This window comes from Osmia bicornis, chromosome 1, assembly GCF_907164935.1.
Source record: "Osmia bicornis bicornis chromosome 1, iOsmBic2.1, whole genome shotgun sequence".
In the NCBI taxonomy this organism is placed as follows: Eukaryota; Metazoa; Arthropoda; class Insecta; order Hymenoptera; family Megachilidae; genus Osmia; species Osmia bicornis.
In genome coordinates this window covers 5,979,941-5,991,619 of record NC_060216.1, presented here as the reverse complement: position 1 = coordinate 5,991,619, position 11,679 = coordinate 5,979,941, and the positions used below count along the sequence as shown (strand labels likewise).

Below are 11,679 nucleotides of genomic sequence, written 5' to 3'. Positions count from 1 at the left end.
TGTTTCGGTAAAAAAATAAACAATTTATTCAACTAAAATAGTGAACAACAGGCGTAGATAACATCGAACAAAATGATTCTTTACAGTATGATATTTACATACATACGTCATTCAAGACCGACCAGTTTTGCTCCGACGTGATTCAACGCCTCGGTGAGGCCACGGGAGGTCTTCTTGGCAGCATTACGTGGAAACTGAAAACAACAATTGATTCGTCACCATCGAGAAACAAAAAAAAATACATAATCTTATGTTACAGATGCTCACATCTACAACAGCGTTCAAGAAATTACTGAATCCTTCGAAACTGCTGACCAAAGCTCTACCAATCCCTATGAACTTATCTCCAGTATTGCCATATTTCTCTTGCTCCTTAAGTCCATCGACGATTGGCGTTGGCTGCAAGAAGGACTCCAAAATCCCTGCCGCAGGTTTAGAAAGCGGTCTTTCAAAGAAACTTTGGGCACTTTCGTTCTCTAATCGCACCGTTTCTCGGGCATCGGGTCGGGTATTTATCACTGGAGGTTGATTGACCAATTCTATGCTTCTCTGTTGAGGTTTCGAGGGCTCTGTCTTTTCTACCTTGTTCTGAGATTCGCTGGTGATAGCCTGAACGATAGACAAATCGCGCGTCAAGGAAAATGTATCAGAAAAGTGTTAAAAATGTTAGATACCTGCTTTGAGAATTTTTCAATCGAGTACTAGGTTATTGTCGATAAAATGATTTGTTATGGCTTGATACTTTTATGTCATCAAATCTTGTCAGACTTTTCACGTTTCGCAATCAACTGTTTGATATGCAACAGCCTAATACGTACGCGGTTAGAATATTCGAGGTTTTATGCGAATCTCAAACCGTCAGGAATTTCTAAGCTGATCACCCGTACGTGCTTAGAAATTGTTAATAAAAATCTACTACGATGTTGTTATTGCATATCGTTAGAAATTACATTCCACAGAGAATGAACGTTTCCGCTCGTACGCGACATTTCGTGGATAGCTATGTCGATGAATCAATTGAACAAGCTCTACGAGATTCGACCTCGACTACTTTTACGCGTAACTTTTCTGCATCTCGCCAGGCCTGATCGTTAATCATTATTGCCACATGCGATATAGGAAAAAGGTAACCTCGTGCCGGATTATTGCGAAACACTGTCGCCGGATGATTCGACGCGATCGACCAGTCTCTTTTCTATTTTTTAGAAATCATTTGCATATGTAGGATGAAGTTGAAAGGTTAATCTAGTCAAGTGAATGGGCCAATTACCTCCGCCCGATCGGCTATGATGTTTCTGGCCAACGTGATAGAATTGACGAATCTTCCTGTAGCGATTCTTATCGCGTCCACGAAATGGCCTAAAAACTCCTACAAAAGCCGAAACACAATTTTGACCTGCCCTAATTAATTTGATTTTTCACCTTCCGTCACGAGTATTCTCGCTGTGATCGCGTTCGTGTCGATTTTCTAGCGACATTAAACCAATGAACTTTCCATGAAAACATAACGAGTGAAATAACTTTCTTTGCGCCTTTGCTAGGCTTTCAATTTGTAACTTTGTTTAGACTTCGAAGATCTTAGTAGGTCACTCACTTGCACCCGTTCCAATGTTGATGCCAACTGCGAATCGATGGTCTTCAAACCATCACCAGTGTTCAATGAGATTTTCGTGGGTTGTTCCGTAGGTCGACTGTTGGAGAGATCGAAGCAGCACACGATGATCAGAATATAAATGTTCAGAACATTTTTCACTCCCAGCGCGCTCATCATCATTCTGCAAAAACAGTAATGATAATTTTCAAGTTTTTAAATGAAAGTCTCGATTATTCGTCACAAGAACGTACTCACGACTAGATTGTTCCTAGCTCTATCATGAACCTGAAGAGAAACGCAGTATTGTAAACGAAGATCCAGCAAGGAATGTGTTCTGTGGTTCGTAGTTGATCGTTAACTAAAAGATTTCGTTTTCTTTCGCTTTAAACTTGCCTTACAGTCTTACGACACACTGTTACTTTCTCTTTCGATTCGCTTCACGATATTAACGGCACGTACACGGATCGAGCGAGTTTCGAACCACGATCGATACGCGTTTCTTGAAATTTTTTTATAGATATTGGAATCGATTGATTGGGGTTAAGGTGAAGCTACTCTATAGTGGAATTCCTCTCTAAAGAAGAACTATAGAATAGATTATTTTATAAAAATTCATAACACTCTTTATAATTGCGATTTGAGTTTATTTTTTTAAACTTCTTTCATATAATAATTTCATATAATAACACATGTTTAGTCGCTCAAACTAATAACGGTGGTGAAATTGATGAAATTGTTGACATTACTTTTCCAAACATAGTGGTCAATGTAGCGAGGATGCTTGCAATCGTGGCGAGAGGGATCTGAAAACATCGAATAGAACGATTTTGAATTAGATCAAATGGGGGGTGTAGAGAATCGTTTGAACCTCCGTTTCGAAGGAACCTGTCAAGAGGCTACTTACCGTAATCATTTGCAAAGCATATTCGTACATATCGGCAATCCAGGGGATGTTCATCAACATCTCGTTCAACGGATTAAGTTGTTTCAGAAATCTATCAACACTTTCAGTAGAGAACATCTCATGTACCTGGTCTAGAGGGATGTTACCGCGCAACATCTCTGGAAGAGATGACAATAATTCCTTCACAGCTGGTAGTCCGCTCATTGTTGCAATCTGACCTAATAACTCGGACACTCTATTTGATATGCTTTTCAACGCTGAGGAAGAGAATAATGAGAATTGAGAAAATATCATTGGAGAAATAAAATAATGTGTTTAAGGAAGATGAAACTCACAGTTGGCCACTTCAGTGTATGATCCATTACCACTGTTACTTTCCTGGCTACTTTCTTCGGCACTTCGCTTACCCCTCTCATACGCACATTTGTATCCAGAAACATCTATTAATTTAGACCCAAAATCATATTTTAGAATTTAACTCTTAATTACAAGAGTGATGTATGATCGAAGAGTGATCCATATAGTCAAGTACACAAATGAAACTAGATCAAATTTGATGAAAAATTTTGCAGAGTATGATTGATCCCAATACAGCTAATCCCAATCTATTATTCGAGGATTAAGTTATTGACCGTCATTACCTTCATCTGTTGACGATTGATTACTTTCGTCTATTGGTGCATCAGGTCTGGCTAGCGTCCCAACCAACAGGCACATCAAAATCGTGAACAAAAAGATCGTGAACTTCATGTTTGATGAGATACAAGCTCGTATCGTTCTTTCAATTGGCGAACAACTGCCGAAAAGGAGAACCTTTCAAACTTTGCGTTTAGCTGTTACTCCACTTGTGCACTTTTTATCGTCGTACGCTCGTGCTTATATACTTATCGTTGAACTTATGCTAAAATACTGGGTCATTAATAGTAAATACTTAACGATAGCACTAGTTGGACGAACATTAGCAATATTCAAAAACTTGTCCTTGGCTTTCGTTAGATCAACGCGTTGTCATTCCACTTTTCTACTTATTTTATGTCTTGTCACTGACGCAATCTATGTTAACATTATTACCCCTAGAAAAACTGAAAGGGACATCGTGTCGTCCATCAATTAGAGGATATTATAGAAAATTTCCAAATAGGTATTATTTCTTTCACTTGTGTCTGTAAGATTAGCACTAAAGAAGTAGGTCTTGGTTAGATAAAGATATTATTTTAAAAAAGAAAATGAAATAATAGTTCGTTTAATAAATTTATTTTAGAAATCTTCAAAAAATCATGTGTACATGGTATTTAATAGCTCTCTAATTAGCTATTAACTCTCTATTAACTAAATCACACCCGTATATTAGAATTTGTCATAAAAAATACTGTTGGTTAAGAAGTGTTGTTATTTAAGAACTGGTTGACAGCGTTTAACGTCGATACCGGTATCTGTGTAAAGGTAACAATTATATGAATCAGTATTAAAGAATGCGAGTATATAAGGAAAATGTAATTTTCAACCTGGTTTACCTGAAATATGTCATCAAAGAAACCACTATTGTTGCCATTTTGCACTGGTACACCATTCTGTCCTGATACAGGTCTGTTGTTGTTATAATTTGGTATTTGACGACGTGAAATCTTATGAGCATTTGCTTCCGGAGTTTCTTGACTTTCCACAGATGAATTGATAATGATTTGTTTCCTGGGTCCCCAAAATCTCTTCCTGACTACCCATTTTGGGTACACTAATTTCACTCGATGAGGACGATGCTCTAGAAAATTAATATCGCTGTTTGTAAAGGACATAACGAGCTAAAATTGTCAATGTGGCTTCATTCTCACCAATTTGCACCACTTCGTTCACTTGGCTAGGTAAAGGAGGTACCGGAGGTGCTTCCGGTATTACACCACCCACGATTTTCACTTTTCCCACAAATGCTTGTGGAACAGGATTCACGGCAAATGTCTCGAAAATGCTGGCTGCTGGTGTGGGTGGCGATTGGATGGATTGTACTTCTCGTATCTAACATAATCAAATTTTTTAGTAAAACAAATTGTGTCAATATTAGTTTCGATGAAAAATGTCCTTGCTTCCATAGGAATCGATTGTATTAAAAAAAGGGTTCGTTCAACTTTGAAAGTTTTCTTATACAGGTGGTAAATTCTTACCTTGTTATTTAATATTCGTTCGATGAAAAAGTACTAAACAGTAACTTCTTTATTACAAAAAATAATTGAAGATCAAAATTAAACTGTTTTTATTGTTACATCACTTTACATTCTCTTAGATACCATATAATATTTACAAAAATTAAAATTTAGTATGGAACTGGTGACCCACTTCAAATCTCATTATAAAACATTAACAAATATAGAAATTCTAACAATTTCTGCCTTTTCGTTGAGGCATACAAGATTCTTCAAATCAACCAAAGACCAGCTCATTAAAAAATCATCCTTTAGATCACTTCGAGTCATTTACCTCTTTGTTCGCCGCTAGCACAACTTGTTTAGATGCCTCATTCGATCCAGAAGATTCGTCCAATGCCTACAAAATGTATCCTTGAAATTCTATCACGCTGGAATGACACATGAACAAAAAACATGGTAACCGCTATTGTATACCTGTTTTATTTTATGAGGTTTTCTTCCTGGATGCGAAATGATTTGAATATTACTTGTGCCTTTGATTGATTTTCCTTCTGTACTTTCCGTGCTAGATTGTGCATTATTTGATTCGCTTGGCCCATTCGATCCACCGCCAACATTTCCAGTAGACACTCCAACCCCATGCCCGCCCATGGACGCACCAGCGTACAATCCTCCACCAGACGGGGTACTTCCGCTTCCGTCCAGAACTCCTCCTAATCCTGCTGCTACTTCCGATCTTCCGTTTCCGAGGCCGGCCCTCGCGTACAGGCCTCCTCCTGTTGAATATTTCATTATTTTTGGAAAATTCAAAGAAAAAAAAAATTGACTGAAGGAGAGCTGTACTAACCAGCATTTGCATTGTCACCACCGAGTATCCCACCCAAACCAGCACCCGCGTGTGCACCCCATGGTGTTCCAGCGCTGGCATGGAGACCACCTCCTGCTCTGGATCCTCCAAGAAGTCCTCCTAATCCAGCAGCTGCATGGTACCCTCCGAAATTTAATCTGATACCTCCATTGGTAAATTGAATGAACGGAAGCTATAAAGTATTATATCCTCGAATATCTTCTTCATCGTTTAATATTACTTTCTATTAATTTCTACATATCGAAATCATAAATAGTGAAATCGACCTCGTTCTACCAAAGAAATTTCCTCGGGCAATTACGACGTTACTTAAAATTACGATCTCAAAAGGTCTCTGCTGTCTGATAATTGTTCTACACAAAATGTCAATTTCGAAAGGGTAATTAGGAGTATTCTGTTACCGAATCCATGGATGAACGATGTCAATTACGTGGAGCGTATCTACTAATTGGTTAACATGCGACATGAAAAATGCGCAATTTGTTCGTAAGTAATACGAACGTTTAGGGAAATTTGTCAGCATTAGATAACTTTTTGTTCGCGCGATGTGTGGTCCTTCGCGAAAAATGGAGTATCCGTGACCTTACTTTTCGATTCGTATCTACTAATTTTAATAGTTGCCCAGTGAGTATATAACCATCGGTTAATACGAATTCCTTGGACAAACGCTTCCGCGATCCTTTCTCTTGGCTTGGTTGCGTTTGTAGATTACCTAACCATTTTTCACCATTGGTGCTCCTTTCTTTCCTGTAGGGACCTTTCGGTATTCATTTGCAGTTCCAGCAATTATGACGCAAAAATTTGGTAATTATTTCAGTGATAACACTGTTTGTTCTTTATTTACTTAATTACTTAATTACTAATTATTAACTTAAGTAGCATCCACATTATACATTGGATAATTTAGAAATTGCACTATCTATGTAAATAGACGGAAGTTCGCGTTTCTATCTTCTTCCGTAGATTTAACACCTACAACACGTTCAAAAAAGGATAGAAAACTTTTTTCACCCTTAATCGATTAATCTTTAAATACTATTTATTGCCCATCGATTAACTCTCACTCTAATGGAAAATTACAGGTGACCACGTATCCAAAAATCCAAATATAGCTATTACGCAGATTGACCATCGACCCGATCAGTCACGAGAGACAATCAATAAATCAGGATTATTCTCTACGATCTGTCGAAAACAATCAAGAAAATAATGAAAAGAAAGGAACTCACCCCAGATGAATCCTGGATATTGTCGCCAGTATGCGGCATTCCGCAGACAATAGAGAACAAACAAACAAGGAGAACAACAACTACTTTGCGGCACAGCATCTTTCGATCAACTGACTCGCACCTCGAGCCGCCCCACGGTTTACTACTGATTTCTAAAAAGACCTCGAAGGCATCTCTCTGGCTCACCCAACGGGAAGGGATAAAAGTCTGACGTAGCCTTTGAGAAGAAAAAGAATAAGAAGTTGCCCAGCCAGTCGTTGTTGCTTCGTGACTGACTGAAAACTTATCGTTGAATCGCACGACGATTGTGTACCGAATGTACTGTGATTGCGGGGGTCAAGGATGTTCTGCATCGTTGATTCGCTTGCACATTATACATGAAACAGTCGTTTCTACGACTACGGACGATCGAACACGTGTTGCCGACTATCAACCAGCTGTTTCCAAAAAATTACAAAAGGTCATAACAAAAAAAAAAAGATAGATGTAGATTTCAACGGATTATTTCCGCATCAGACGCGAAAAAAGCATTCATAGGATGGAAATTACCATAATCTGATACATAATATTGTTTAAAGCTTCCTGAAACACGTCTTATTGGGGATTATTAATGATGTTGTTTGCGCGAATTTCAGGAACATCCACGCAATATCCGGTAATCAGATCATGAAAAAAGTTCGTAGAAAAGAATCTTTTTTGCAGAGATGACATTGATGACGTTAGCGGAAGCGAGATCGAGGCGATGGTCAAGGAAAACCGACTAATTAGATGCAAATGTACTATATGAAAGCTGATCTTATTTTTGTCTTGTTTTCAGTGTTGCGCTTGGGTAAATGGTACTTTGCAGTTATCTAACTACTTTGTGCAAGTTATCTAGCGATTCAAGTATGCTTCACAGTTTCTTATCACTTGGAATATTATTCTTTAGATATTAGTGAGTTTTTCATAGCTCATTAGTATTCGTGATTATATTAAGGAATTAATAACGGTACCGGATCCAATGTGGTTTTTTAGCCAAGTCATTCCGATTGGCAAATAGACTGTTAAAAATACCGTTAATTCAAGAACCTTTCATTGTTTGCGTTTCATTAATTCAAATCGAAGTTTCTCGGGAATATTATTAGAATTAAGTTCATCGCACCTGCTAAAATAAAGCGTAATTATAAAATTATTTCTGATCTACTGAAGAAAGGAATCTTTGGAGTATCGTAAAATAATTTTCCTTCTAAGCTTGGTAGTCGATTGTATCGTTCAGGTGAATCATACAACCTTGTGAACATTGTATTTTTCATACGTCTGCTAGGGTATTATAATAAATGCGGAATAATTTAATACCACCGGACAAATTAATTGCTATTTAAGCTGTAATCGAATGCATTTGTGACGTCTTTGGTATGCAAAAACGAAGTCGATACGTTAATTATACCATTAATCGTGAAATCAAAGTATCATTTAGCTTCTTGTCTGGAAGATTACAGTGACAAAACAAATAGTGGAGTGATCAATTCTTTATTTGAATTCAAAATAAAATTTAGAAAATTTAATATTTCTAATTGAAAACTGTGCACAATAGATTCGTTCGCACAATGAATCCTTGAGATAGGATTTAACTAGTTTCACACAAAGGAATAGGAAGTTTATTTCAATTCAAAGCGTTACACGAGTACACATGCTGTGTCTTTTCGACAATGATGTTACGTTCGAATAATATGAATATTTTTCGCATCGTTAACATGCATACCAATTCACGAATTTTTTCGTGACTCCCTTACAAACGTGTCTTCGTGAATCGTGAACTGAAAATGCGCGAAAATCTCACGAGTAGAGTGTGAATGTTTATTTCCAGGATATAAATAAAAATTGCAAAAGCACAAATGTCACAGCAAAAGAAAGTGTTGTCTTATTGTAATTTCTGGCAAGGTGTTTAAAAGTATGATCGTTCCTTCTGCATATTCTATTCTCCTGGATGGATAATTTATGCTACTTGGATATCTCATTAACACTATGAATAAGGCTGAATTAAAAGGAAAGAAATTTTTTAGTTGAAATGCCACAATTATTTAAAATGCAATCGTATCAATAATATAATTTTAATGCTAATTCATTGCAATATTCAAGGTGTTAATTTCATTTCATGATAAAAGTACAGACATCTCATACTTCATAGTTCTTATTAGTGGTATCGTTATAGTTTCGTTAACTAAGCAACATAATTTCGTCATTTGTTACCTGCATAAACAGTGACGATATGATTCATCCACTTAGGCTTATCGATATTACGATGACTCTTTCAAACTATTCGTAGAATACTTATATAATTCTATACTTAATACTGTTTCCACTTTTTCTGTGTGAACACAAAAACCGACGTACGTCATCGACTCTTTAATTTTACCCTATAAACACGTGTATATTGATAAAAATTTACGATGCGTGTTAAGATTGCTCCTCTTCAAGATCTGAACGATATTCTGTTGCTCTTGGGCGCAATTTTGTTCTCCAATGGTGGATCTTCAAATCTATCCCTTACATTTGTAATTTTGTGCTGAATCTTCGAATTATCATAAAAGTATGGATTTGATATGTCGTCTTTAGGAGCGATTTTGTTCTGGATAGTAATCTCTGTGTTCGATGGTCGGGAACCATGGTAAGATCCAAATCCAGCGGTGATCCCATGCCACGAATAGTTTGAATCCTCTTCTACATTCTCGTGAACTTCGTAGGTGTTTTCATTGTTACCTGAAGTCTCTCCGTGACTTCCGTGGGAACCTACGACAAACTTACTGTCACCCAAGTACTTACATACGACCAAGTGCAATATTTACCATGACCACCAAGACCACCATGACCGCCATTCCCACCATGACCACCGTGACCACCATGACCACCGTGACCACCAAAAACACCTTGAATGCTACCTAAAATGCCATGATTACCAACCAGGAAAGTTAAGCTGTTCAAACCAAATGGATCTTTGTCCTTTCTCTTGATAGTCTTCTTTGCCTCTTGTTGTTTTATACGTTCAAGTTGCAATTGTTCTCTCTGCAACCTTTGTCGTTCCCTTTGAGCCTGTATTCTGTCTCTTCTTACTTGTCGTATTTGTTGTTGTAGATCTTCAGAATTTGGACGTCTCTGTCCTGACGTTGTTTTCACCAAATTGCCAACAGCTTCGAGGGTTGAAACAGGAATCTAGGAAAATGAGGATTTTAAAAAGAATGTCGAAGTATATGACGTATAGGCGAAAAAATGTGCATTAGTCATAGTTTAACATATTTTACATAAGTTATGTAGTTTAAAATATTATTCATAGAAATGTAAAAGCACTCATAGTAATATACGTTAAATACAGAAACGTGAAGATAATTTGAAATATTTTACAAATTGTATACCTGTAAAATGCTATCAATGGCTTGAGAATTTTGTGGGCTGAAGGATTGAGCAGCTGCAGCGGTCTGTTTAATCGCCGTGATTGGGATCTAAAATATTCATAATTGGATTTTAATTGTAACGTCAAGAAGAGATAACAGTGATTAAATTAACTTACATTAAAAATGCTATCTATCACCTGGCCACCTTGTCCAGGGAAGGTTTGACGTTTCATCCTGTGAAGCGTCACCTGTAATTAAAAACATACAATTTCTAGCAGGTGTGAACTGTTCTTGATCGTTTATTCATAATTGGAGGAAGAGGCGATAAATGTGTCCTACATAACGAAATCATGATTATAAATTCGTAGATGCGGGTCAAAACTTTGGCGATGATCGAAGGTAATTTTAAACAGTTCGTATACCCACGCTGTTTGCCAACTTTCTCTTTTCTACATATAAAGAGCGTCAAATGATTTTCTGTGTGCTCTCTATTGATCGAAAGGTCATCGTGTCTTCTGAATAGACGTCATCGAAATGAATTTTCTCTTTCCCGAAATGAATTTAGAAGGTTCAAAATAGAGTAAAACATTAAATTTTTGAAAGCTTTTAATTACTACCCAATTTTCGTACTATCAATTTGATATTTAGATTTATGATACCTTGAGAAAAATTTAGAAGAATAGATTTAAAATAAAAATTAAAATTAAAATTAAAATTAAAATAGGGATTACAAATAAAACTTACCCCTTCTGATGCTGCGATGCAAACGAAGGCAGCAAGCACAACGCACTTTCTTCCAAACATTCTTGTATAACAATTACAAGTTCCCTGTACACTTTGTTTGCAGAGAACCTCTTGATCGAGAAACTGCAAGGTGGATCGACGATCCTCCGATCTATAAGGGTGACTGCAAGATCCCACGCCAACGATCGACCAATCACAAGCCCAGAATCTTGTCGATCTTCACGCAGTATTTTTCGATCACCGATCCTTTCTATTTCACGTAATCTTCGTACACACTGCCAGTCCCTCCTGTACCCTATTTCACCAAGCAATCATGTTACGTGGGTGAAATCGGTAATATAAAATATTTAAAAAATATCCATGTCAATAGAAATAACGAAAGTATTAGACAGTACTAAATTTAGAATGGACTCTAATTATTAATATTAAAAGTTACAACAGGCAGGACAAGAATAACAGATTTACTACTCACCAGGAGAAAATAAACATTCGATAGGCACAAGTAATAAAGACACACTGGTTCTCTACAAAAAGTTCTTCGCTCTTCGTTTGTACAAATATCCTGAAGAATCTACTTCGGTGATCCACATATAAGGGCGAATCCAGAGACCCACATCACACGTCGACCAATCGGGACAAACCAAAGGTGCTTTCTACTCACCGCAATCAGGCTTCTCGAATTCGCGTCTGATCCCTGCTGTCCTCTTTCACTGATCGCCCGTACGGCAGCAGCGTGGGTCGCTTTATTACATAAATATACGGACGATGATCTTTGGAAGTGACGTAACACTAGCCGAATCGAACACCTTTAATTTTTTTGCTGTTTTGAAATAG

The 11,679-nt window shown here is 37.2% G+C and overlaps 4 protein-coding genes across 7 annotated transcripts; all 4 read right to left on the bottom strand.

The window, feature by feature from the left end:
* Window positions 1–31: 31 nt before the first annotated feature.
* LOC123988184 lies at window positions 32–2,113 on the bottom strand. Of its 4 annotated transcripts, none has more exons than XM_046287301.1 (5): window positions 1,846–2,113; window positions 1,595–1,775; window positions 1,271–1,369; window positions 268–609; window positions 32–194 (listed from the first exon to the last, which is right to left on the bottom strand). In XM_046287301.1, the coding sequence occupies exons 2-5, from the start codon at window positions 1,772–1,774 to the stop codon at window positions 108–110; spliced, it is 708 nt and encodes a 235-aa protein (XP_046143257.1). In that variant the 5' UTR covers window position 1,775; window positions 1,846–2,113; the 3' UTR covers window positions 32–107. The 4 variants fall into 4 exon arrangements, with proteins under 4 accessions (XP_046143257.1, XP_046143256.1, XP_046143254.1 ...); XM_046287300.1 differs by having other exon boundaries at window positions 1,850–2,113; XM_046287298.1 differs by having other exon boundaries at window positions 1,595–2,113.
* A 104-nt stretch (window positions 2,114–2,217) lies between these two features.
* Window positions 2,218–3,365, bottom strand: LOC114882031. The gene is made up of 4 exons (XM_029198914.2): window positions 3,140–3,365; window positions 2,834–2,938; window positions 2,499–2,755; window positions 2,218–2,397 (listed from the first exon to the last, which is right to left on the bottom strand). Exons 1-4 carry the CDS (start codon window positions 3,246–3,248, stop codon window positions 2,296–2,298), a joined length of 573 nt encoding a protein of 190 aa, XP_029054747.1. The 5' UTR covers window positions 3,249–3,365; the 3' UTR covers window positions 2,218–2,295.
* Window positions 3,366–3,736: 371 nt separating this feature from the next.
* Window positions 3,737–6,985, bottom strand: LOC114881987. The gene is made up of 7 exons (XM_029198876.2): window positions 6,734–6,985; window positions 5,484–5,676; window positions 5,111–5,412; window positions 4,968–5,033; window positions 4,328–4,508; window positions 4,013–4,257; window positions 3,737–3,931 (listed from the first exon to the last, which is right to left on the bottom strand). The coding sequence occupies exons 1-7, from the start codon at window positions 6,830–6,832 to the stop codon at window positions 3,875–3,877; spliced, it is 1,143 nt and encodes a 380-aa protein (XP_029054709.1). The 5' UTR covers window positions 6,833–6,985; the 3' UTR covers window positions 3,737–3,874.
* Window positions 6,986–7,987: 1,002 nt separating this feature from the next.
* LOC114882005 (keratin, type I cytoskeletal 10-like) lies at window positions 7,988–11,662 on the bottom strand. The gene is made up of 5 exons (XM_029198892.2): window positions 10,846–11,662; window positions 10,278–10,349; window positions 10,123–10,209; window positions 9,559–9,922; window positions 7,988–9,502 (listed from the first exon to the last, which is right to left on the bottom strand). Exons 1-5 carry the CDS (start codon window positions 10,903–10,905, stop codon window positions 9,186–9,188), a joined length of 900 nt encoding a protein of 299 aa, XP_029054725.1. The 5' UTR covers window positions 10,906–11,662; the 3' UTR covers window positions 7,988–9,185.
* Window positions 11,663–11,679: the final 17 nt, after the last annotated feature.

What these genes read in the sequence shown, in the direction of transcription:
- LOC114882005 (XM_029198892.2), bottom strand. Translation starts at nt 10,905, where the DNA reads ATGTTTGGAAGAAAGTGCGTTGTGCTTGCTGCCTTCGTTTGCATCGCA. An exon ending in GCATCGCAGCATCAGAAGGG is followed by an intron (nt 10,350 to 10,845) that starts GTAAGTTTTATT and finishes TTTTAATTACAG; the next exon opens with GTGACGCTTCACAGGATGAA. An exon ending in CCATTGATAGCATTTTACAG is followed by an intron (nt 9,923 to 10,122) that starts GTATACAATTTG and finishes TCATTTTCCTAG; the next exon opens with ATTCCTGTTTCAACCCTCGA.
- LOC123988184 (XM_046287298.1), bottom strand. Translation starts at nt 1,774, where the DNA reads ATGATGATGAGCGCGCTGGGAGTGAAAAATGTTCTGAACATTTATATT. An exon ending in CAACATTGGAACGGGTGCAA is followed by an intron (nt 1,370 to 1,594) that starts GTGAGTGACCTA and finishes CGGCTTTTGTAG; the next exon opens with GAGTTTTTAGGCCATTTCGT. An exon ending in TCTTGAACGCTGTTGTAGAT is followed by an intron (nt 195 to 267) that starts GTGAGCATCTGT and finishes TGTTGTTTTCAG; the next exon opens with TTTCCACGTAATGCTGCCAA.
- LOC114882031 (XM_029198914.2), bottom strand. Translation starts at nt 3,248, where the DNA reads ATGAAGTTCACGATCTTTTTGTTCACGATTTTGATGTGCCTGTTGGTT. An exon ending in TCAATCGTCAACAGATGAAG is followed by an intron (nt 2,939 to 3,139) that starts GTAATGACGGTC and finishes CTAAATTAATAG; the next exon opens with ATGTTTCTGGATACAAATGT. An exon ending in ATGCTTTGCAAATGATTACG is followed by an intron (nt 2,398 to 2,498) that starts GTAAGTAGCCTC and finishes CGATGTTTTCAG; the next exon opens with ATCCCTCTCGCCACGATTGC.
- LOC114881987 (XM_029198876.2), bottom strand. Translation starts at nt 6,832, where the DNA reads ATGCTGTGCCGCAAAGTAGTTGTTGTTCTCCTTGTTTGTTTGTTCTCT. An exon ending in TGGTGACAATGCAAATGCTG is followed by an intron (nt 5,413 to 5,483) that starts GTTAGTACAGCT and finishes AATATTCAACAG; the next exon opens with GAGGAGGCCTGTACGCGAGG. An exon ending in GAACGAAGTGGTGCAAATTG is followed by an intron (nt 4,258 to 4,327) that starts GTGAGAATGAAG and finishes TTAATTTTCTAG; the next exon opens with AGCATCGTCCTCATCGAGTG.